The sequence below is a fragment of the Wolffia australiana genome, chromosome 11, assembly GCF_029677425.1.
Source record: "Wolffia australiana isolate 7733 chromosome 11, ASM2967742v1".
In the NCBI taxonomy this organism is placed as follows: Eukaryota; Viridiplantae; Streptophyta; class Magnoliopsida; order Alismatales; family Araceae; genus Wolffia; species Wolffia australiana.
In genome coordinates, this window is record NC_135845.1 from 2443479 (window position 1) to 2470857 (window position 27379).

A 27379-nucleotide genomic window follows, 5' to 3' on the forward strand; every position below is an offset into this window, starting at 1 on the left:
TTTGTTCTCATCATGCTTCTTTACTGGTAATCTGTCAGTTGTTTTTCTGTCTATCTCTTTTTTCTCTCTCTACAGGCCCATGTTTTTACTGTTTTCTGTAGATACACATGGTGTTCTCTCTCTATTTTCAGATGCACATGATTTACTGCTCCTTTGAAATACCGATGGTCTTCTCTCTCTCTAGAAGCCCTTATTTCAATGCTCTGTAGTGAAATGGAGATGGTAATGGAAGTGATGGGTTGTTTTAATTAAGAATTTGGAAAAATTGGGCTTAGATGTGAACTGGGCATTTGGTCAAGTGGTTTAATTCTCACTTTGGGTGCAGGCCAAGTTCGATTGTCGGAATGCCCCTTTTTTTCATCATGCTTCTGAAGTGGTAATCTCTCGGTTGTTTTCCTGAGTAATTCCCTTTTTTTCTCCCTAGAGGCTAATGTTTTACTGTTCTCTCTAAATTCCCATGGTTTTCTGCTTTCTATAGATACACATGGTCTTCTCTCTATATCTCCTGATGCTGATGGTTAATTGCGTTCTTCAGATTCCACACTGTTTACTGCTGTCTACAAATACCCATGGTCTTCTCTCTCGATCTCCAGATGCGCATGATTTACTGCTTTGTACAGATACTCATGGTCTTCTCTCTTGATCTCCAGATGTGCATGGTTTACTGCTTTCTACGGATACACAAGGTCTTCATTCTCTATCCCCAGATGCACATGGTTTACTTCTCTCTCAAAATACCGATGGTCTTGTCTCTTTCTACAGCAGCCCTTATTTCAATGCTCTATCACCCTATTTCGATGCCCATAGTTTAATTCCCTTTTTGATCGTTCTTCAAAAAACGACATTCCCTTTTTGATCCATCGTCCTTCAATTTGTCATCGTCCATTCCATTTTCTGTTTGCCATGGTCTTCTTTTCTGTGTATCAATCTATCTCTAGATTCCCATGCTTTTCTGCTCTCCGAATAGGAATTGTGTTCTCTCTTTCTCTCTCTAGATTCTTATAGTTTAAGGATCCTTTTGATCAGACGTTTTTCCATTTATCATCTTCCACTTGTTTTTGCACTTGCCATGGTCTTATTTTATGTCTCTCTTTTTCTCTCTAGATGCCATGCTTTACTGTTCTCTCTAGATGCCCATGGTGTTCGCTCTCTCTTCAGATTCCCTATTTTTTAATGCTCTCTCTCACTCTATCTTTGCCTACTGTTTACTTCCCCTTTTGATCCACCACCTTCCTATTTATTTCTTCCACTTGTTTTTCCGTGTACATGGCATTCTTTTCTCTCCAAGTGTGCATCGCCTTATCTCTCTTCCAGATATGCACATTTTGTTCTGACTAGATACCCATGTTCTTCTTTCTTCCTGGAGGCCCATAATTGAATGCTCATCCCCCTCTATCTATGTACATACTTTAGTGCTCTGTATTAAATCCATATACCACTTCTTTAATGCTCTCTCTCCTTCCCTCTACGTGTATTTAATGCTCGCCATGTAGTTAATCAGACTGGCATTTTTACTGACATTGTTTGCATTTTCATCTGACTGTTCATTTGTCATTGGGTGCATTCAATTCTCTCTAGATGCCCATTTTTTATCGTCATTGTATGATAGAATTCTGAGGTATCTTATTTCATGTCTTTTTTATCTCTGTAGATTTTCTTTATACCTAGAGATACCCTTTATATCGGAATAATGACAAAATGACATGGCACACCTGGTAATAACTTACTACGCCAGTCAGTGCTTTTAACTGCCTCTCCAGGTAGCCTTTCTTCCCATGTATCTCTCTTTAGAGACACTATTTTTTATGCTCTGTATAGACTTCAGAAAGATCCCAACGTTTTTTGTTTCAGTTTGTTTTTTATGTATTCCACATTTACTAGATATTCATCTGAAAATATATAATTTATTTCTCTATATAAATACCCCTATAAATTAGAAAGCAGTCATAAACAGTCTATCCCTCTATCCGTAAAATATGTAAACAGCCATAAACACTGCCCATCTTCTCTTTGCTTTCGTCTCTCTTATCTTCTTCCTCGCAATCAAGGCTACCATGACACTACATCTCTCTCTCTAGACACCCATCAATACAATAATACTCCTTGTAAGGTAGATAACAAGATTACATGAGGGCAGTGTGGGTGTTCCCTTTCTGTCTTCTCTCTTTTAGTAACAGGGTGATTTTACTTTTAATTTGTTTATGCGTATGGATCCAAATTAGAGAGAAAGAGAGAGAGAGAGAGAGAGAGAGAGAGAGAGAGAGAGGCCAATTACAAAAATTAATTTAACCGCTGAATCCAAGAGAGGTAAATGGATATAAAAGTAAAATTATCCATTGAAGAAAGAGAAGCAGAGTAATGAGGGACAAACCAAGAGGGATACTTTTACATTGAAGGAAACGATGGAAAACAAAATAGAATCTGATGAAAGAAAATTGGGTTTTACATGTTTGTTCTCGTAGTTCTCCTTGAAGGAACTCGAATAAGAATGGATATCAAACATCAGCCCAAAATATCAGCCCAAAAATCCTCATAAAATATCAAAACATTTAGAAATTTTAAAAAAGAAAATAAACTTAGACTCCACTAATTCAACACTTACTCCATATATGTTATTTAGGGAAGGTATTATTGATTTTGTATTAATCATAAACCTTAAATGACATAATTAACCCTCAATTCTTGTAGATCACTATGGTTGCACTCTAGGCACCCACTAAGCTCCTTCATATTTAGCCAAAAGGGGCCAAATTTGCCAAGTCTAGGGAGCCCAAGAACATGTGCCCACTCCTGCTTTTGCTGCCTCCATCACCAACCATCGACATCGATCACCGGTCAAGTAATTTTTGTAATTTAAAAATTTTAAAATAAAATAAATTATAACCTATCTAAAGATCGTATTTATCATTGATACTCACTTTCAACTTCAAATGAATTCTAGAAAATACCGAACATATTTTTTTATTATTTTTACTCAACCCTATCTTGAAATAAATTCAAGAAAAAATCATACTATCATTTCTAGCTTAGGCTTTGCTTCTTTTCATTCATTAAATATTTAATAGCAGTGTGATCAGATGGATAATTGTTTACTGGCTAACAAATAAGATCTAATTTGATATACATTTTAATTGTTTGAAATACCTTGTATGTAGTTTTGTAATGTAACTAAGCTTCTTTAAAGATTTTTTTTCTTGTGTTATAATGGTTATTGGATTCATTTCCATGCGTTGACCAAGTATAAATCACATGACAAAGTTGAATGCACCACAATAAGCTCAAAAGAACTGGCGCCTTCACAATAAATTCCTTAATGTTGGAAATTTTAGAACTGGCCCCTTCACAATAAATTCCTATGTTTTTGCAAAGCCAACTATCCTATGTCAATGTCAAAATTCACATATTTAGTTACTAGGTTAGTCCACAGTTAAGATAGTTTAGCAAACTATTTAATGAATTGTACATAGAAGACTGTGCGGTCAAGCAACACTTTGAGTCTCTTAGTGTTTGTGGTAAAAGCAAGGTTCTGGATCACTTATATTTTGGCTTTCTCAACTTCCCTTCTATGGATGTTATATAAATGCCCATTTACCCCCCTCTTTGATAATAAAGTGGTATTTTTTTTCAATTTAGAGAAAACTATGCATTTCTAACTGAGGCCTAGCTTTTTCTCTACGCATATCTATTCAAACTTCTCCAGATTAGAGAAAAGGCATCAAGGCGATTACCAAAAACAGAAAATTTATCCATAAAAGTATCTGTCATCCTACTTACTCAAAACATATAGCAGTCATGCATCTTTGAAACAGAAAGCTCATCGTATCAACTATAACATTTTGAGCTTCTGGTTTTCCAAACATTTTTTGCAAAATCAAATGCTGGGAGTGGTCGACACAGCGAAGCAGATCTTGAGGGCACATCGACAAGCACAGCGATCCCCGAGACTGACACGCCAATGGAACCTGGACTTTTGTTTTTTTAAAAGCTTGAACTCGACAAGCCGCTCCAACGACCAATGGTTTGGGGTTGTGGAGTTCCTAACAGCGAACTGGATCTTGGAGCTGCACCTACGGCTGAGGGCATCAAGCCCAGCAGTGAAGCATATCTCAAGGCCAAGAGGCAGAGGACAGATATAGATAATCCAAAAGGCGTTATCCTAAATGTGAATTTTCCGAATGGACGAGTGAAGAAATTATAACATGATCTCATGGTCTAATCCTATAAGGCTTTATAATCTTTTAAGAAACTTCAACTCAATTCGTCGTAGAATTTTTATTAAGAGATAATATCAAATTTTAGGGTTTTACTTTGTCGTTACTATTTTTAAATTTTTAAATAAAAATACAAATATTTAATCACTTAATAATTTTCACTAATGATGAGAGCGGGTTTTCTCCATAGGGAACGATTATCAAAGATTTTATAATTTTATATAGAGATTATTGTGGTGAGATGAGATACATATAAAATAGGAAATTGTGTGACAAGAAATTACAAGGTGAGATAGTGATACTAGAAAGACGATATCAGTTAGTAAGTAATTATAATTAAGATTTCAGGAGATCGAGTGAGTGCGAGGATGAATTCATGATAACACGGAAAATGACATGAGCGAGATGAGGAATAAGACATATATGGTAAACGAGAAGCTAACGATTAGACGATGACATGAAGGTATTAAGACATCATTTAGAGAATGTATGAAGATGATATGATGGCTATATGTGGTAGTGAGATTAATCTAAGCTAATGAAGATATTGAGAAAGAACAGCATTATGGAAAGATACTTACCATAGATCCTTACATTCTACCTAGATAACCATGATTAATGAATGCAGGCCAGCTCCCTCTCTTCTCGTTTGCTTCTTCCCCCACACCGAGGACACCAAGAATATACTTAATGGGTTTCAGAAACCCATTATCTTTCAAGCATCCCACACGCAAAGGAAGCAAGTTAAATGATAAATTTACAGTGATCCAAACCTGTATTTATAGATCAAATGTATGGATACAAATAGGAGGTGAAGAAAAAACATCCCTGAAAATTTCAGCTCAATCGGACCTCTGGATTGTCACATATCACGTTTTGAAATTGGAGCAATCTTAGCCATCCATTTTTCTCTATCCTCGTCATCCGCGTTGACAGTTCTTTTTTTGTTTTCGGTTAAGTTGTCTACTTGTCAGCTATTTATCACTAGTGAGACTGCCTCGTCTTCCAATTTCACATTCTGAGAACACCATGTGTACCAGTAGTAAAAAAGACAAACTATTTTTATCAATTATTCAATCGTGACGTGGTGATGCATCTCCAAGCACCACGTCAGTTTCTCCTTCATCTTTCTTTCTTCCTAATGAACCACGCATTTACTTGTATCATTAAATACAGAATGAGGTGAAGATTCCTCAATGATTGTCTAACGTGCCATGTTTCCATGCGCCACATCAGAATCTATACCCTCTTTAAATGATCTCGGCAATGCACATGCATGATGCATGTCTTGGCTCACTTTTTGATTTTTTTGTCCAATTTTTTTTTTAAAAATTATTGATCTACGAATTGTATATATTGAAAGTTAAAGCATTCGATTTTCTGTGTTGCCTCCTGCAAAATAAAGTGCATCAAATGTTAGACAATAATTGGTTCATTATGACATCCTGATTTGCAGTACCATAATTACGCCTTTTCACAATGATTACAGCATCTAAGCATTACGGATACTGCGATGGGAACATATCTACCGCTAAAATATATATTAATCAATCATTATAAAATAAATCGAAAGTCAGAAAAATATAGTTAATATATGCTTCGACTGAGAAAGTTCATATCTTCATGAATGGAAGGTCAAACAATTCATAAAAAAAATAGTCTCAATCAAAAAATTAAGTTCTTAAAGAATATGATGTCGTAAAAACCTTTAAATATTATTACATCTACAAAAATCAGAATATGACTCTAAAAATAGGTTAAATCACTTGGTTGATAACACACATGTATATTTATTTTAATGTATAATCAAGTGTAAAGTTTCTAGAAATACCATAGTAATTTGGGTGTTATCATTTATCTGAGCATAAAATACTATGGTTGGGAGTTTCATAAGAATCAACTTAAACATACATCTTCAAAATGGGCTTTCAATATATTTTGTTCATTTATAAATAATTTAAATTTTCATTTTCCAAATTTCAGTTCTATTATCCCATTTACCTAATCTGTGTTTTGAATATTGGTAGCCAAGAAGCATCCAATTAAAATAAAAAGAGGATTTCTATGATCTTCATTTTTATTCATGAAATTATAATGAAAAAATTGAAGTAAGAACTGAATATTTTTAAAACCATGTATTGAGAAAATATATAGGGTTTCCGAAAAGAGCAATCCACTGACTAGATTTTTAAAAGGATAAATTCTAAATCTGCAAATTTAAATTTGACATTCATATGGTACGAAAATATCATCAATTTCTCATTAACTAAGTTATTTCTTGGAGAACATAATTCTTAAATTTCATTCTAATCAATTGATTTCATGTAACCCTACATTTATAGGCAGATTTTCTAAGATAGAAAAAAAAATTTCAAATATTTAAATTCCTTTATTTATTTTACTAAGGTGAACATATTTTTATTAATTTTATCTTAAAAAAGAATGTTTTGTACCTCTGTGAAAGGAATCTCAGTATTGGCATGCTGAAAATATCCAAACTGTGTTCATCATGAGCATTTGATATATATTTTATAAGTTTTGAAAAGTGGGGAAAAGTATATCAGGAACATAAATCATAGAATAATTTTCTGCTATTTCTGTCATTGTATTTTTCCATAATTTCTTTATGTTAAATCTTCATTTTAAAATTCAGACGTACTATTTAAAATTTTTACACTTCTTAATTTTGAAATTTAATGCATAGTTTCGTTAGGAATTTCAGATAAAACATGAATTTGTATGGAAATCCAATTTTATACAAATTCTGGGATTCATTGTGAACTGAAATGGGGTCTATCGGATTTCTGGATGGGAAATACAAATTCTTTAGTTTCTCTGTTTGTTTGGGTTCCACTGTCACATTTTAGTCCGCTAATTTTGTCAATCTATTTGTATTTTTTTATTTTTATGATGTTTGATGCTCAATTTGTAATAAATTATCACAGGAATAATTTTATGATGAAATTTTTCTAACTTTTATATTAGTAGAAGTTCCTCAGGTCTTTCCAAAACTAAATAAGGATCTTTTGGTAATTTTTAATCTTTGATTATTTTTTGAATACACATCATCTAATGATTCCACACATTCTAACCAACAGGTCTATTAAAAGAATACTATTTGAAGGCCATGACATGTTGATAAACCAGAATTTGAATTAAATAAATTGTTTTAAGGCTCTTATTTATGCAAAAACATTTAAAAATTTTCACCTGCTTAGAATAGGGTAAGGGTCAAATCCAGAAATAACAGGTATTGAAAGAGTAAATTGACGTTTAAATATATTTTCAAAATAACGTTTCTGGGCGATTTTTTGTATTTTTTGTTATTTCCTAAAGAGCAAATCAACAAAATGAAGGAAAACTAGCAAAACCTATTTTAAATAAATGAAATTAATTATTATGTTTTTATAATTATTTATTATATTTAATATGATTTTAAAGAATTTTTGGTATTTTGTAAGGTAATAAATAACTTTAAGGACAAATAAAACCTTAGGTCGCCCTTCCTGCCCTTTCCTTCGGGCGGAAAAATTGGGCAGAAACGGGTATGAAATAGGTTGTAATTGTTGCCACATGAATAATTTTTTAGTGTTCTTTGATGAATTGTGAAGACTTGAATTCTAGGCTATCCATTGCTAGAGAAAACATTCAGGAGATCTCGCAAATCTTGTCATCATTTCCCTAAGGGTCAAGTGATGCTCTTTATCCAAGAATCTTTATCACCCTTGAAATCTCTCTATCACACTCTAGTAGAAAAATAATGTATCAAACAAATCTGATGCACTACACTTACAACACGTTGGGAGCAGAAATCTAAGATGAGATACAAAGAGAGGGAATACCATAATAAATAAAAGTACCCCAACTCACCCAGAAATTGGATTTAACATGAAGGTTTTGTAAGGCTATGATGACTTGATTTCCAGCCTGTATCCATGTTCCCCCCTTCCTGTATTTAAAAACATGCCTTTAAAATTCGAGTTGTGGGTTAGTTCCACAATTCTTGCCTTTAGTTGACTTAATTCTTCAAGAGGTTTGAATGGGCTTCTAGATTGGGCTTCTTGTGTATTCGGAATCTTATTATTATCTAGGAGATGGCTTGGATTTATCCTTCCCTCCCATTTATGTTCTAAATTCACCAGTTTATTCACCTAAGTCCTGTTTTTCAAATGAAACTCTAAAACGATGTGACAAATCCACTTGAATCTAAGGAGTGAACTGGGGTTAGTCTCAAAAATATATATATAACAGATATTAGGAAAATAAAGGATAAATTTATCATTTTATCCTTAAATTGGGAACTTTGTAACTAAAAATCTAAAAACAAGTATTAAAAAAAGTATAAAAGTGTAACTCTATTGATCTTATTTGATTTATCTCTTGTTAATGTAGAGGACATACGTAGAGCACTGATGTCAAAATGAAATGTCAATCTAAGAAGAATAGGAAAACCCATAAGCCATTAAATTACATACATGTACAGTAAACTAGTAATGTAAGTTTTTTAAAAAAACTAAGGTGAAATGTGTTAAATTGTAGTTATATCTATCATTCCCCATCACATACATAAAAGTTCCTATATTACCTTTAACGTCAACCTCATAAGCAACATTTTCCACAAGTGTTCATCAATATTCAATAACCTCATCCAAATATTTATCCATAAAAGTAACTTCACTGGCGACATGAATCATTTTTATGTCTTGATATCCCAGTCCTGATTTTTTTTCACAAAATTGGCACAATCATGGTACCAGGTACGTGCAACCCTATGGTTGTGCCTGTAGACCATACCATCCTTGCCCTGGACACCACCCAGGGGGTGTTTATTGATAAAATGTAGCATTTTTCATCGTTTTTAGGCATGGAGTGAGCGTATATGTCCCAATTACACATGGACCCTACTCCCCCATGCCCATGTGGCAGGACGGGAAAGGTACATAGGTGTTACCTAGTGAAGGCCGAGAGATGGATATCCCAGTCCTGAATAAAAAAGTATAAAAACTTATCTTATAACATTAAACTATATCAATATAAATGTATGTATTTGATTTTCTTCGATCGCTTTTATCCTTGCATTTTCATTAGGATTAAAACGAGACATTTTTAGTTTATTTTCTGATATTGTATATATTCTTTTATATTTAACTGATCTCTGAGACATACCCCCATTCACTACTTAGATTCAAGTGTATTCTTTGTTTTCTTTGTGTTCTGTTTCAAATACAGGACTTAGGCAATTTAAGTGATGACTGCTGGAGTTAAATGGGAGAAAAGAGATGCCTGAGCCACATCCTAGACCATAAAAGGAAACCCAATTAATTTTCCCAGACCATAAAAGAGGCCGAAAAAACTAAATATCATTTTTCAAGCGTACGGAAGCAATCTGTAAAGGCCGGGCCAAATAAAGACAAAAATTGTGGAACTAGGATGCAATTCAGTTTTTATAAGTTTATTTCTTATGTCAAATCATCAAACATGTGGGCCAAAAATGTAGGTATCCTAGCCCTCTATTTAAATTATAATATCCTCTTTTCTATCTTATCTTGGATTTCTGCTCCCGATTTGGAGGCTTGTGGCATCATATTTCTTTGACACATTCCGGTAATAAAATAGAGTGGGAAGCAGTCTTCAAGCTTGATTAATATTCTTTGAGAAAAATCACCACTCATCGCTTGGAGAACACTAGCGCCCGATCATTTTTATTTGAATTTTCTCATCCTTTCCTCAAGACAAGTATTCGATATGATAACCTAGATATAAAACTTTCAAATGCTTCAAACCATGTCCATTTATTCTGTAGCTCAAATGAATTTTTTATGTCCAAAATTTTCAAAGTTGATTCAAGGATACCACTTTGTTATTGCTTGTCACCCCCAATCACTGCTCAGTCCATCCGTGATGCCCTAAGTCAAAGGCTTGCCTACTCAATAGCTCAATGAACTGGTAAAAATCAGTGTTATAGTCAATGCAACATGGTCAACTTGTCTGACTTAGAGTCTACTCAATCAGCTGTGACCAACGGAGATCACAAACTGAAGGAAAAAAATCTGAAACAACTTAAGCTAAACAGAAGTTACTCAAACCAAACCAAAGGTGTTTTATTTATTTTATTATTATTTTACCATTTAAAATTTTATCTTATTAAAACCAAATGATAAAATGAAAAAAGTATTTATCTCATTTTTCAAGAATGTTTAAATAGTTTTCTTCTTCTTCATTAAATTAAAGCCTATAAAATTTTCTAAAAATCAAAAAAATATTAAAACATTTATTAAAACCTAAACCAATATTTCTTAATGAGAATTTTACCTTTTATTACATTATTCATGTAGATTTGACCGTTATGTTACAACTATTTTTTGATAATCAGAGCCTTATGGACAAATATTTTAGCTCAAAATTCTGGTCTATCCTCTCTCAGTCTTAAATTCCATGAACTGGAATTTTCTTTGTTATTTCTTTTAATCTATTCCATGCTACACCTAGAGATTAACTAGTCACTTGATAAAATTCTCCAATCTTTCTTCTGCATGCATTCATTTTTCAGTTGTAATATTTTTTATAAAAACAGATTTCCAATTTTTAATAAGATTTAAATTTAGAGATAATAAGGTGAACTAATTTTGAAAGCTCTCCCTTGAGCTGGATCAATGAAAATGCAAGCAAGATAAATTGTGAAAGTCAAAGTGTATGAATCTGTACATATATCTAAAACATATCCTTCATTGATAAATGGACTACCATAAAACAATAATTCAAGAAAATCACCAAATAAATAGACATGAAGTAGATGATGAAGACTATCCCATGTAGCTGCATTAATTTTTGAACCCAGTTCTAAAATTTAAATTTATTATTTTGACAATTTTTTATTTAATAAAAATTTTTACAAGATCTTAATCCTCAAAGATATGATTAGATTTTGACTAGAAAGGGTTCTCTCCAGAGAAAAATAACATAATTAAATTAATGAATTTTAAAATTATGATTATGGGAAGTATATAAATATTTTACAAGTTAAGAAATATATAGAATTGATAGAAGTTTGGTCAATGACGGATATAAAGAAACTTAACGGATATAGGAATAACTGTCTTTCACGCAGCCCAAAATTTAGGATTGGTTCAAATACATTTTTTACATAGGTAGATGTCTATTCATATACCAGAGTTTATGGATAGATAGATTAGAGAAATGAAAATGAAAATTTAAGCCTGAAAACCCTTTTAGATCGTTAGAAGTTGGTTCGTAGTAAACTGTTAAATCTTTCTCTACTCATCAATCCAAGTTGAATTTCCAATGTGTTGTAGGATTATCATATTTTCTGCAAAATTCCTCATTGGTTTCTACATTTAACTACCAATTTTTTTTTCTTGGGATCATTGGAAAGTTGCTTCCTCAGATTCCCTGAAAACCTATCTTCATTTTTTTGGTAAAAGCCATTCAAATTATGCAACCCGTACTGCTTTCTCAGTATCTGAAATGTGATTTAAATTGCAGTATTTTATAGTGATGTCATACGTACCACTTTCTGGGTCTTGAAACTAACATTGATTGTTATTTGAATCCATCATCTTTTTATTGGGCCAAGTAACCATCTTAATTAAACAGTAAGGGGCATAGTTAGCTCACGATTGCCCACTGTGGCATCATGGTTTGATCCCATGATAAAAACTTTTGAGTATGATTAGAACTTAAATCATCGGTAATTGGCATGCACTGGTCGTGACCAATGTTTGGTACAATTCAAAAAAGCAGGCTGTGACACAGAAAAACCCAAAATAAACTGAAAAAAATTCTAAAACTTTTGATATCATTAAAATTCTAAATATATTTATATATCTGTACGTAAAATTAATATATCAATGAATATGATGTAAGAAACTTTCATAAAATACTAAAAAATATAGACAATTGGAAGTATCATTCTAAAAATAGATTTAATTATTTTAAGCTTGATAACTTGTTAAATCCAAATAAAATGGAAAATTAATATTACATTATAATAGTTACTATGTATTAGTGATAAGTAGATATACATATGTAGTTATTAATATATGTACATTCTATTATGTTTGTAAGGAGGGATATGGTGGAATGATAAAAATGAAAACAATGTAAGTTATATGATGGAATGGATCTTAACTGAGGTTTTGAAAAATAAATATGACAATGGAAATGAAAGTAACTCACTGAAGATATTTATGCCCCCCCAACATTAAGGTGAATTTTCTGCTGCAAGTGAGGCCCTCCTTCAAATTTAACTACCAATCTGCACCAAGAAATTCAATGGATCTTAAGCTAACATTATTTCACTAGTCTAACCAATTTTGGAGTAATTTCAATATAGTTTCTACACAGAGTAGTTCTTTATAAATATATAATGGTATGAGTTGGTAGAGGAAATAGAATCTTTGGACTTCCAACTATTTTGCTTGACTTCCATATTTAAGAAAACTCCAAAGTGTATACCATTGATGAAAAGTACATCCTCAACTTCTATAAACTCTGAGGCTATGATCGGTGCAGAATCTTGAGTATTCCATGATCTGATATTAATGTGATAACACGTGTCCCTACAATAGAATTAAAATAGTTATTCATCGTAATTGAATTTTATAATTTTTTACATTCACCAAATATTATTTCTACATGTGCATATGTGTGTCACTCTCATGTCATAATCATTATAATTTTAATAATGATATTTTCACACTGAAAAATACCCCACTGTCAAATGGCATGCATTGTTCTGTTAATTGTGCAATGCTCTTGCACGGCCACATGTCTAACGCATCAAATATCATTTATTGTTATTGAAGGCTCCAAAATTAGTCAGGTCACCATGTTTCACAACGTATTTAAATGAGATTATAAATAAATGACACGGCCATCATAGTATCATGAATCATGTCACTATAATGCCTCACTTTGCAGTAACTGACGCTGTGAATCATTTATCTCAGCTGTTGATTTGCCACAGTCTGAATAACTCATGGTTGAACTTTCTTAACCTCTGATAAATCATTTTAAACGTTTATTAAAATAACTAAATAAATCATTAAGACTATGATGCAAAAAATCCAAAAGTTACCATTGAAGCCTTTCAAAATCCTAATATCATTCTAAAACAAAATTAACAAAATCATGCTTGATAACATGTATGTAGGTACGATGATTCTATGCCAAATGAACTGATAAAATTCATGATATTAGTATGAAAATCAGACTTTATCACTAATCAAGATGAAATATTTTGAACCTTTTGATTGAGAATTTTTAGTGAACATATTCTGAAATATGTAAAACTTTTTAAATATATTCAATTAATATTTACCTTAATCTTACTTATGAGTGTGTAATTTTTTCTACCATCTGAAGTAAGTTAATGTTGCTCAAATGTTTCATAAACTGCAATGTTATACATAATTTTTGGATTTTTCAAACGGAAGAGCATGTATGATCTTGGATGGGTTTTAAAACATTGTAAGTGATAAACCACATCAAACTATAAAAACTAGATTACACTTTTATTCATTAAAATGAATAGGGATATATATTTCCATTTATTTATTATGAAATATATTATATCTATGTGCGAGTATGGTTGAGCCTTTTACCAATTTTATTTATTAATAATATCCTTACAGATAGTTTTAGTTATAGGAACTCATCATGGTTGATATAAAAACATGTATTCAACAAAAAGACCAACAATGTAAGGTCTATTCATCATCCCTAGATTTTATCATCATATCTATCCATAGTCCATTGAAGCTCCTTATCTCTAGTGTGTGTACTATGCATCCCTGACCACCCTAAGTGCATTTGAATAGTATATAATGTTTTTCTTTCTTATGTGGTTATTCCATCATGTAACTCACTCAAATAAAAAAAAATGTGATAAATAGAGTTATTATCCTAGTTGAATATAACTAAAATAACATTTCCATTGAAAAATCTCACTTCTTTCTTACAGTTTTAATATTATTTCCTCGGTTCCATTCGGTGTGCGTTTTCAATGGAAGTGACAATTGAACTATATTGATCAAGGATAATCACTCAACACATAACATGAATAAAATTATTCCCTTTAATTAAATAAAATTATTATTTAAACATTTAAATTTATATAATTTTGGCATTCCACCTAGAAACAATTTAAGACTGCTACTATGAAACACCGGAATAAAATTATGGAGTTTACTTCATCTAAATAACACAAATGATATGCAAATGATAATAAAAAAACCTATCTGCATAGACTAAAGAGTGGAAATACATAAAAGGAAATGGGAAAATTAAGTAAGCCCATTTATGTAGCATTTAAGAATCTATGACGACTGGAATGATTTTTAAATGTTTGACTGAGGATGAGAATATTGACTACATGTCTCCAAAACAGGTAATCGGATAGTATTTAGGGCATAAATATTAAGCAAATTTTTTATAAGATTAAAATAAATTATTTAGAAACTCTTCTCATTCTCAATAAATATGTATTGGCATTGTGATGGATAGGATTATGCTTACGCATCACAGTTATAGAACTAATTATTTATCATAACTATATCAAAAACTAACATAAAAAGTTTTTTCCACCAAAAAAAAATGTCCTAGACTCAGTAATGAACTCCTAAATTAATAATAGATGATCTTGAAAAATTCAAGTATATCATAATAACAATGTGTGATCTTATGTTGGTGTTGTGCTTAACTCATTTGAGGATACATTAGGGTGTTATGCTAGCCAAGAAATCTTTTCAACTTGAAAAGAAAGCAAGTTTTCAATTTGTCATCTTAATTAAAACAACCAACATGAGGATGTAGAAGGATAAATTTAAGGGATATAGAAGTTTTGTATCTCAGAGCGGTGGGTAGTTTAAAATAGTGGAATAATTTATTTTATAGTATGTTTTATTAAAATAAAAAATATTTCAATTAATTAGAATTCATATTAAACTCCATAATAAACTTTTGGATAACATATATTACTGCATGAGGAAGGTATTAAAATGAATATTTTTTTTAAAAAATAATCACTCACAGTTTATGATTACCTTTAAATTTGGTTTTAAATCGTGAGGTGTAATTTTTATTCTTTTTATTTTTAGAAACTTTAATGGCTCCCAAAACCTGTGGTCTTATTAGTAATTTGACTCATTTTAGTAAAAATCAAAGAAGGTTGCCCTACTTATGGTAGACTTCTAGAAACAGGAAGTATGATATCTGTCCTTTTTCATCTGATGATGGGAAATAATTAATACAAGTGTCTCAGTTATTTCCCGGTTATCTTCCACAAAACTTTGGTTATATGATGTAGTATATCATAGAATAAATCTTTGACAAAAAACAAAGCAGCACTTCATAATTAACCTCCCCTTTCTATATTAATCTCATCAGAAATATACTAAACATATATTTAAAAACAGAAAGATAATGTTGTTCAAGTTATTAAACAAAAGAATTATTAAAATTTTCTAAAGAAATTATAAACGTGTAAAGTTAAAAGAAATCCTCTTATAAAAAACTCAAAAGTTCATCTCCTTCAATAGAATTTGATCTATTGGAACGATCTTACATGATTTATCTCCTCAATTTAATGCACTAAATTATTAAGTTTTCAAAAACAATTATGTGGTTATTTCTGTCAGAGTATGGTGCATGGTGCCTCTTCCTTCCGTGGAATGCATACAATTCTTAAAGGGATAAAATAGTTTTCGTGAATCTAACAATATTTGCATTATGACTTAATAATAGTTTTAATTATAGGAAATCATCATGGTTGATATAAAAATCTATAATCAACAAAAAGACAAAAATGTAAGGTTTATTCATCATCCCTAGATTTTATCATCATATTTATCCATAAACCATTGAAGCTCCACATCTCTAGTGTGTCTACTATGCATCCCTGACCACCCTAAGTGCATTTGAATAGTATATAATATGTTTGGTATGTTTATTTCTTATGTGGTTATTCCATTATGTAACTCAATCAAATAAATTTTATTTTATGTCATACATAGAGTTATTATCCTAAATCAATATAATTAAACTACCACTTCCATTGAAAACTCTCACTTCTTTCTTATAGTTTTTATATTATTTCCTCAGTTCAATTAGGTGAGAGTTTTCAATGGAAGTGAGAATTAACTATATTGATCAATGATAATCACTCGACACATCACATAAATAAAATTTAGCCCCTTCATTAAATCAAAATTCTTAAGTAAACATTTCAAATTTCTATAATCTTGGTATTCCACCTAGACACAATGTAAGACTGCTACTATGAAACACCGGATAAAAATTATGCAGTTTACTGTACCAAATAAAACAAAGGAGATTGCAAATGATAATAAAAAAACCTATCTGCATAGACTAAAGAGTTAAAATACTTCAAAGGAAATGGGAAAATTAACTAAGTCCATTTATGTAGTAGTTAAGAATTTACGATGACTGGCATGATTTTTAAGTGTTTGACAGAGCATTAAAATATTGACTACATGTATTCAAAATGGGTAATTGGATAGTATTTAGGGCATAAATATTAAGCAAAATTTTTTGACATTTTTAGAATAAATTACTTCAAAACTCTTCTCATCCTCAATATGCTTATGCATCACAGTTATAGAACTAATTATTAATCATAACTATATCAAAAACTAACATAAAAAGTTTTTTCCACCAAAGGAAAGTGTCCTAGACTCAGTAATGAACTTGGATTTTTTATTCATTTTAAATTAATACTAGATGATCTTGAAAAAATTGATTATCTTACTATAACAATGTATGATCTTATGTTGGTGTTGTGATTAACTCATTTGAGGATACATTATGGTGTTAAGCTAGCCAAGAACTATTTTCAGCTTGAAAAGAAATCAAGTTTTCCATTTGCCATCTTAATTAAAACAACCAACATGAGGATGTAGAAGGATAACTATAAAGGATATAGAAGGTATGTATTGCAACCGTTAATAATCCTCCATATTACTGAGACGGAGTGGTGAATAGTTTAAAATAGTAGAATAATTAATTTACAGTATGTTTTATTAAAATAAAATAAAATTAAATTAATTAGCATTCATATTAAACCTCATATAAAAATTTTGGTTAACATGTATTAATGAATGAGGAAGGTATTAAAATGGATATTTTGAAAAAAAAATTAATCACTCATAGTTGATGATTACCTTTAAGTTTGGTTTTAAATGCATGAGGTGTAATTTTTAACCTTTTTTATTTTTATAAAATATATTGTCTCCCAAAACCTGTGGTCTTATTAGTAATTTAACTCATTTTGGTACAAATCAAAAGAAGGTTGTCTAACTTATGGTAGACTTCTAGAAACAGGAAGTATGATATCTGTCCTTTTTCATCTGATGACGAGAAATAATTAATACAATTGTCTCAGTTTTTCAAAATTTCCTTCCACAAAACCTTGGGTATATGATGTAGTATATCATAGAATAAATCTTTGACAACAAACAAAGTAGCAATTCATAATTTGATAACCTCCCCTTCCTACATTAATCTCATCAGAATTATACTACACAGATTAAAAAACAGAAAGGAAAATATTCTTAAAGTTATTAAATAAAAAGACTATTGAAAATTTCAAAAAAAATTACAAAACTGTAAAGTTGAAATAAATCGTTTGTACCTCTTATAAACAATAGAGAAGTTCATCTCGTTCAGTGGAATTTAATCTATTGAAACGATCTTATATGATTTATCCACTCATTTAATGCATTAAATTATTAAGTTTTTTAAAATTCTTATGTGGTTATTTTTTTCAGAATATGGTACAGAGTGCCTCTTCCGTCCATGGAATGAATACAATTCTTAAAGGTATGAAATATTTTTCATGAACCTGACAATATTTGCATAATAACTTGATAATATTCACACTCTTGACGAATATGCATTCCTGATGATAATACTCAGATATTCAGACACAAGTTCTCACTTGTTTTTTCCTTTATGAGAAAGCCACAAGGAAATAATACCCCAAAACTTAACCAAATAGATTGAAATTATAAGCTTAGAGAAATATCTCTGGGCTTAATTTATTACAAAATAAAACTATGGGAATCCAGACAGGGATCCCTTCAGTCTTTATATCAGACGCGCTCAGAGGAAGAGTAGGAGAGGGATGAATTTAGATAGAAAAGATGGGCGAAAGCCCGATCCTGAAATATCGCATCAGTGAAGAAGGGCAAACGAAACTCGTATAGCTCTGTCGTCAAGTGTGTGATGGACTCTTTGAGCTCACGGAATCATTCTTCTCATTCACTTCCTTATTTTTAACCCCTTTCTGTATGTGGGCTTACATCAGTGAGAAAATGCTACTTGGGCCCATCATTAGATATAAGACTAGGGAATAGGGAATGGCACGTCCGGGACGTGATGCCCCGGACGTGACGGAACGGATGATGGAATGTGATGGACGATAATGTGACGACAGTTTCATCACGTTTCCGTTCCGTCACGCGTCCCAGCATATGCAAAAAAAACCGTCACATTCCCGTCATCGTCCCTCCATTGAGCGTCCCGTCACATCCCTGTCACCGTGATGGCGTCACCGTCACCAGTGATGTCAGAAAACCTATTATTAGCAACAAGTCTTATCTCTCTTCTCTCTCTTCTGGTTTTTACTGCTCTGCGTCTCTCTGTCGGCCAGAAATCTCGTGATTAGCCACCCGTTTGAGGTGTCTAAGAAGGCGTACTCTTTAACGCGGCCTACACTCCTGCCCCTCCCAATTAACTAGGGTTTCCTGCTTCACGCACAATCAACTAAAACGAAGACTCTCTCCCTCTCTCTCCATCTCTCGCTATCTTTCTCTATCTCCCTCTCTCTCTCTCTCATCTTGAAACCCAGTAAAGTTGACCAAAATCTAGAAGGGTGTTTTTTGGGTCAGAGGAGGGCGATCGGTGCAATCTTGGGCATGCTTATGATGACCAGACGAGAGTCGGTCAGATCCAGTTCACACTGTTTTATAATCTTTCCAGTTGTATAATCTCTCGATAAAGATAAATAATGTGAATGCAGACAGTACTGCCAGATCCATCATATTTACAGACCATATTACATGTACTCGACTGCTACGTTGTCCAGTTCTCTCCTTCCAACAATTTTTAAATGTATTTAGAAATAACATCGGATGACGGCCATGACGTCGCGTCACACGTCCTGGGCTCCCCATCACCGTCACTGTCACGCACCCCTAAAACTGTCACCATCGCCGTCACATCATCCATCACAGTGATGTGTGATGTGACGGATGACCATTGTCGATCCCTACTAGAGAACAAAAACTCACCATCTTTCCAACGCTATCCCATAAGAATAATACCGGGAAAGAAGCCCAAATCCTGATCATATTAACACAGATATTCGGGAACAAAATCTAGCTTCTTTTACGTAACTTCTCTTCCAACTGAGACCACAATGGAGTAAGTGAGACTCTTGCTGATACAAAAGCGGTTGTCCTGCCATTTGCAATCACATGCAAAAGCATGCACTTAACCAAAAGATAGACAGAGGAGCTTGAGAGGGTTAATGTGTTTCAGTTGTTGGCAGCGAGGGCGTCTTCTCCGTCCGCCGGCGTCGCCTCAACTCTGCGAATGACCAAACGGCCGTGTCCAGAGTGAAGCTCCGTGGCGTGGGCGGAGTTATCGGCGTCCACGAGAACAACGTCATCCTCCTTGAACTCCCCTTTGAGCACCCCCATGGCAATCTCATTCTCCACCATCTGCTGGATCACCCTCTTCACAGGTCTCGCCCCGAAGTTGGGCTCGAACCCCGCCGTCCCCAGAACCTCCACCGCCTCCTTCGTATACCTCAGCCCGATCTTCCTCTGCTTTAGCCTCTCCCTCACCCTTTCCAGCTGCCACAAAAATAGAACATCAAGATCTTAATATTAAAGACGAGATTCAACTCTCCAGAGTGAAGACAAATTCAAAGAATTTGTTTTTCTTCAACATCATTGTTTGATTCAAGCACTAATCATCGTTAGGCAGGATGTTGTACTTCAACAAATCATCAAGCTCTTCCGATGGTTGTTAATAAGCTACGGTCCTGCAATCGTCAACCACCCCTCATCCATCAACATTGTTGAAACTAATTGACGTCGATGATGGTGTTGATATAAGTGATTTTCGGCGAATGGATGATGATGCTGAAATTGATGAGGGTTTGGATGGTTGATATTGAAGTTGACTGTAGTGTTTGAAGATGAGGACAAAAAATTTCATTATCCTCCAGAAGCCCATCATGGTATGAAGCTTAAGTGGCGATGACAACTTCATCAGTCATCATCATCGTCATCCTGTCACGGATGAATGGCGATGATGATGGCATCATCATATCTTGTCATCTGAGTAAGGTTAACAAAGGGGTGACGACACAAATCATCATTGCCATCGTCATCCTCATCCATACCCGGATGAATAAAAGGATGATGATGGCTCATGTCTTGTCATCCATGCAAGATTAATAAAGGATTGATGACAAAAGGAGATGACAATGCTGCGGACAAATGAAAGGATGGTTGTCATCGCCAGAGATACCCAATCACGGATAGTTATGCTGTTTGTAACCTTAGTTGATTTCTAAACAGAAAAGTCACCCCGTTGATTATCACATACCTGGATTTCGACGATGCGGGAGATTTGAGTAGAGTCCAGAGGCTGGAAGACGATAAACTCGTCAACCCGGTTCATGAACTCGGGACGGAAGGTCTGGCGGGCGAGCTCCACAACCTGGCGTTTCATCAGCTCGTAGACCCCCTCCTTGCCGTCTTCAATGCTGCGTAGGGTCTCCAGGATGAAGTGGGACCCAATGTTGGACGTCATCACAACAACGCAGTTGGTGAAACCCACAGTCCTCCCCTGCGAGTCTGTCACCCGCCCGTCATCCAGCAGCTGCAACAGAACATTGAATACGTCTGGGTGGGCCTTCTCAATCTCGTCAAAGAGGACAACGGAATACGGCCGCCGCCGGACTGGCTCGGTCAGCTGACCACCCTCCTCGTAGCCCACGTAACCCGGCGGCGCGCCGAGGAGACGTGACACTGCATGCTTCTCCATGTACTCACTCATGTCGATGCGAACCAGTGCGGTCTCTGTGTTGAAGAGGAAGCCAGCCAGGGCCTTGGCCAGCTCAGTCTTGCCCACCCCTGTGGGGCCCATGAACATGAGGCTCGCAATGGGCCGGGTCGGGTCGGATAGCCCGGCCCGTGATCGACGGATGGCATCCGCTACAGACTTCACCGCCGGGTCCTGGCCCACCACCCGTTGATGTAGGGCTCGCTCCAATAGCACCAGCTTGTCCCTCTCTGACTGCTGCAGGCTCGAAAGAGGGATCCCTGTCCACTTGCTGACGATCTCTGCTATGTCGAGTGCAGTGACTTCTTCTCTGAGCATTGACTTGCCCGACTGTTGGAACTCCGTTAGGATCCTCTCTGCCTCTGACAGCTGCTTCTGCAGTGTTATCAATGTCCCGTACTTGAGCTCCGCCGCCCGGTTCAGGTTGTACTCCCTCTCGGCCGCTTCCATTTCCAGGTTGACCCGGTCAATCTGATGCCAATTTTGATTTTTTAAAAGAGAAATAGGGATGGAAGTGATCTGGGTTTGAAGGAGGGACCTCTTCTTTGATGGATCTGATCCGGGTCATGAGAAATTTTTCATGTTCCCAGTGTTGAGATAGATCCTGCTGCTGCTGCTTGAGGGAGGCAAGGTCGGATTCCAACTTGTCGAGCCGTTCCTTTGATGGCTTGTCTGATGCGTCCTTCTTCAGGGAGAGCTTTTCCATCTCCAATTTCATCACTGCTCTATCCACTTCGTCCAGCTCTGTTGGCTTGGACGTGATCTCCATTTTCAGCTTTGCCGCAGCCTCATCCACGAGATCAATCGCTGAATAATTTTTTTGAAAAATAGTGATTACCCAGAAGCTCATATTCAAAGTTTTTGATTCTTTTACCTTTCTCGAGTAGAAAGGACAAATTGTAAACTCAAATTTAAAAATAAATTATCCACCATAAGGTTATTTTTCAAAGATTTCATTTTTTACTTAGTAGAGTAGATTCAATCATAAGGATCGATCACCAAATCAATTCTTTAAAAAATGGTGATTACCCAGAAGCATATTTATTCAAAGATTGGAAGTTTGTACTTTGTCAAGAAGGGAGGATCAATCCGTGGATCAAATCCAAAAAAAATGTAGATTACCAAGAAGCCAATTCATAGAAAGATTTTTTTTTTCTCCTTGGACGGCAAAGAAGGATCAATCACTCAATCAATATTGAATAATGCTTATTACCACTAACTTATTCGTTCAAAGATCTGATTGTTGTCACTTTTTTTCATCTAGAAAGGATCAATTCGTTTTTGAAGAAATTACGGAAGCTGACCCAAAACCAATGGTTAGAAAATGGTAATGTCAAAGAAAATGGTAATTTCCCAGACGCAAAACTGATTCAAAGTTTTGATTTTTTTTGTTTTCTTACCTTTGTCGGGTAAAAAGCGCTCCGTGATGTAGCGATCAGAGAGAAGGGCTGCAGAAACAAGGGCGCTGTCTGAGATTTTAACCCCGTGGTGGAGCTCATAGCGTTCACGCAGGCCACGCAGGATGGATATGGTGTCCTCCACAGAGGGCTGGCCGCAGAATACCTGCTGGAACCTGCGCTCCAAAGCCGCATCTTTCTCAATATACTTTCTATATTCATTCAATGTTGTGGCTCCGATGCAGCGCAGCTCTCCTCTCCCCAGCATTGGCTTCAGCAAGTTGCTGGCGTCCATCGCCCCACCCGAAGCCCCTGTCAATCAAAAATCATCACGCATGATAATCATAAGGTTGAAAGCAATGATTAGTGGGCGACTTCACAACAGATAACCAAGCACAATTCTGTCCATGACTGGTTTGACCATTTGAAGATGATGCCATCAGATTTGACATCAACCATTCGGAGGTGCTCATCAATAAGACAATGATGGTTGACAAACGCATCGATCAACATCATCATCAACCACCATGGAAGCTATCAACGTTAACATCAACAAGGGCCAATGAAATTGGAAATGACAGATGCTAAACCCTTTCACCAAAACAAAAAGAAGAGGATTTTCAACCTGCCCCAACAACGGTGTGGATCTCATCGATGAAAAGGATGATCTGCCCATTGGAAGCAGTGACTTCCTTCAGGACAGCTTTCAGCCGTTCCTCAAAATCCCCACGAAATTTGGCGCCAGCAATTAGTGAGCCCATATCTAGGGAGATCAACTGCGACAAAGACCATTGTGTAATCAACTTAAGTTTAATGATTAAAATTGAATAATTCGAATGGAACATATTTTAAAGTGAAGTCAGACCTTTCGGTTTAGAAGGGGTTCAGGAACATCTCCCCGCACGATACGCTGAGCTAATCTGACCAAAAGCAAGGGATCAACCTCAGAGAAATCCAACGCAGTTATTTTCAATGAAAAATGATTTCGTTTTCACTGTTCACTGCTTCAAGGAATATCCATATTTGTACTCATCGGGGATCTGCACCCGTCAAAGTCACATCAACATTCAACGTCAACCAGTCATTGTCATTGATGCTTTTAGTGGGTGGTTGATAATGATTCGTACGGGTACCAATGATAAACGTTGATGGTACAACCACCATAGGAGACAGTTGATGAGGAATGTTGATGTGACTTTGACGGGTGCAGAACCCTGATGAGTACAAATATGGATATTCCTTAAAGCAGTGAACAGTAAAAACGAAATCATTACCATTCATTGTCATTGATGCTTTTAGTGGGTGGTTGATAATGATTCGTACGGGTACCAATGATAAACATTGATGGTACAACCACCATAGGAGACAGTTGATGAGGAATGGCCAACATCATGAACGATCAACCATCATAGGTGACACTGAACAAATTTTTATTCCTATGAACTGTTCAAAGTGACGGTTGAGGTCACGTCACTGCAAACCTTCTTCATTAAAGAAGTGTAAAGATATAATCACCGAGCAAGACTAGTAGACAAGCTAATCTCACAAGTCATCTACAGCAGAGAGGATAAAGAAATGCATATTCAAATAAAATAATTGTCGAGGTCCAAAACAGAATGATAAACAAAGACATCATACCCTTCCGCTATGGCGGTTTTACCAACCCCAGGCTCGCCAATGATTACAGGATTGTTCTTGGTTCTTCTAGATAATATCTGAATGCAACGCCGGATCTCATCATCGCGGCCGATGACAGGATCCAACTTACCACGCCTAGCAAGCTCAGTCAGATCATTTCCATACTTCTCAAGAGCCTGGTATTTGCTTTCTGGATCTACATTTTCACAAATAAATATCAAGTCATGATGTCAGCCTTTAAAAAACAAATCAAGGAAAAAAAATAGGAGATAAACACTGAAGCAACTTTCATTAATGACGAATCATACCAATATTGAACTCATTGTTACATGACCATGACGTCATCAAATGTTATTTCATAACAAATGTTCTGTTGAATGTGACTTCACGATCATTTGACTGCAATCTATTTTGGCCATAGCATCCATTCCAAAAAGATGGAAAATCACAAATAAGAAAAAACAAAGACTTGCGCTGAAGCTTTGTCAGAATACCGAGCCAATTTGATGACTTTTTAAGATAGCTGAAACCAGGGATAGGGAGGAAATGCAAATAGAGATTCATTTTTTCCCTTCGACTGTGAGAAATAATCTTGGTGGTTGAGTACGGCTCAGAAATCTAAGAGTAGAAATCCCTTAATAACGCCAGAATACTTACTTTGGTCAGTAACTCTTTGATTTCCTCGCACTGCTAGAATAGCATCTTTTAGTTGTTCTTCAGAGAGCTGGAGATCCTTCAACAACTGTTTTCCGAATCTCTTATCATTCCCATATGATAGAATAAGATGCTCTACAGAAAGGAAATCATCTTTGAGATCTTTTTTATGTTTTTTGGCATTATCTATGAGAGACCCAAAACTCGATCCCAGTATCTGCCCACTGGTGTCGCCGGTGACCTAGAAACCATAACAAAACCGTGATGCTGACTCGCCCTTTTGCCGAGAAATGAAAATTAAAGCAATAACCATGTACCTTTGGTTGCTGAGAGATGAACTGATCGGTAGCCTGAAGAACAGAGGTGTTATCAATGCCAGCTTTGGTAAATATCTTACGCGCTAATCCATCCTTTTGCTCTAGAAGAGCTTTCATCAAGTGTTCAGACTCCACTACTTGCTGCTTGTTTTGCCTTGCTGCCTCCACAGCACCCAAAATTCCCTCCCATGCCATATCGGTAAAGTCCGACTGGCTGACCTGCTTGAAGAAAGTTCTAAAGTTGAGAATTGTCAAAAGAATCAACGATAAACGATGAACAGTAAAGTTATCTAAAACAACAGAATACAGCATTCATGCCCCCCGGGGAGAAAACACAAAGCCCACCTCAAGCAAAGAAAACAGAGATAAAATAATAGAACAGAGTTAGCAATGTCAAGAACCACATTTGCAAAGGCAATTTAGCAGAGGCGCGATAACTTAGATTGAAATACTCCAAAAAAAGCAAATTTCTCTCATCGAAAGAACTGAAATAACTGAAACAACATCGAAAGAACACACCGGAAAAATAAACGCCAAATGTGGCCCAATACAGCGACTAACAGGCCTCAGAAGACGAGCAAATCAACTCAAATTACGGGGGGGAAGAACCTGAGCAGCATTGGTGTAACTAGAGCGCCGAGGAAAAGAGGAATGGAACTTCCGTGACAACAACGAACTGTAAACTCCGCGATCTGAAGAGCCGAAGCCGTGCAAGAGTCCACCGCCATTGAATCCAAGAAGCGGGACAGCACTAGAACAAACTCTTGAGTAGAGAAGATGCGAGGAGGATCGACGGCTCGCCTTCGCCGAATCGCAGGCCGACCTCGCTAGCCGAAGAACAGCTCTTGTCGCCATCGCCAACCTCGCGAGATCGATCGATCGATTCTCCACTGCGGAGACTGTCTCTCGGAAATCAAGAAGAAGACCAGAGCAAGCTTCCAGAACATTGTAGAAGTTCTTCAGACTTGGGCCACACGCGTCGCCTTTATATAGAACCTGAGATTATACAGTGCCGGATCATCCAGTCCACGGACAACACTTTCGTCCCGTCCTACGTCCCAACTTTTAGAAATTTATCAAGTGCGTCCCGTCCAGAGTTTGTCCTGCCCAAATATTTTCCTCCAAGTCTCATCTTACGTCCGAATTTCTCGAAGTTTGTCCAAATTAACCCCCTGCCGAGTTTATCCTGTCTAAATATTTTCATCCACGTCCCGTCTTACGTCCTACTTTCGAGAAGTTTGCCCAAATTTTCTCCGCTAGAGTTCGTCCTGTCCACATATTTCCATCCACGTCCTGTCTTACGTGCCAGTTTCTAGAAGTTAGTCCAAATTAACCCCCTCCACAGTTTAGTCTGTCAAAATATTTTCGTCCACGTCCCGTCTTCCATTAGAATTTCTAGAAGTTTGCCCAAATTTTCTCCGTTAGAGTTCGTCCTGTCCAGATATTTCCATCCACGTCCTGTCTTACGTCCCAGTTTCTAGAAGTTAGTCCAAATTAACCCCCTCCACAGTTTTGTCCTGTCTAAATATTTTCGTCCACGTCCCGTCTTCCATTAGAACTTCTAGAAGTTTGCCCAAATTTTCTCCTCTAGAGTTCGTCCTGTCCAGATATTTCCATCCACGTCCTGTCTTACGTCCCAGTTTCTAGAAGTTACTCCAAATTAACCCCCTCCACAGTTTGGTCTGTCTAAATATTTTCGTCCACGTCCCGTCTTCCATTAGAACTTCTAGAAGTTTGCCCAAATTTTCTCCTCTATAGTTCGTCCTGTCCAGATATTTCCATCCACATCCTGTCTTACGTCCCAGTTTCTAGAAGTTACTCCAAATTAACCCCCTCCACAGTTTGGTCTGTCTAAATATTTTCGTCCACGTCCCGCCTTTCGTCCGAATTTCTAGAAGTTTGCCCAAATTTTCTCCGCTAGAGTTCGTCCTGTCCAGATATGTCCATCCACGTCCTGTCTTACGTCACAATTTCTAGAAGTTAGTCCAAATTAACCCGCTCCACAGTTTGGTCTGTCTAAATATTTTCGACCACGTCCCGTCTTCCA

General features: G+C 35.5%; 1 protein-coding gene across 1 annotated transcript; it reads right to left on the reverse strand.

Moving 5' to 3' along the window:
* Positions 1-19613: 19613 nt before the first annotated feature.
* Positions 19614-26289, reverse strand: LOC144709325 (chaperone protein ClpB3, mitochondrial-like). The gene is made up of 10 exons (XM_078582854.1): positions 25942-26289; positions 25333-25551; positions 25019-25256; positions 24362-24557; positions 23589-23643; positions 23349-23499; positions 22727-23035; positions 21865-22133; positions 20868-21797; positions 19614-20107 (listed from the first exon to the last, which is right to left on the reverse strand). The coding sequence occupies exons 1-10, from the start codon at positions 26185-26187 to the stop codon at positions 19787-19789; spliced, it is 2934 nt and encodes a 977-aa protein (XP_078438980.1). The 5' UTR covers positions 26188-26289; the 3' UTR covers positions 19614-19786.
* Positions 26290-27379: the final 1090 nt, after the last annotated feature.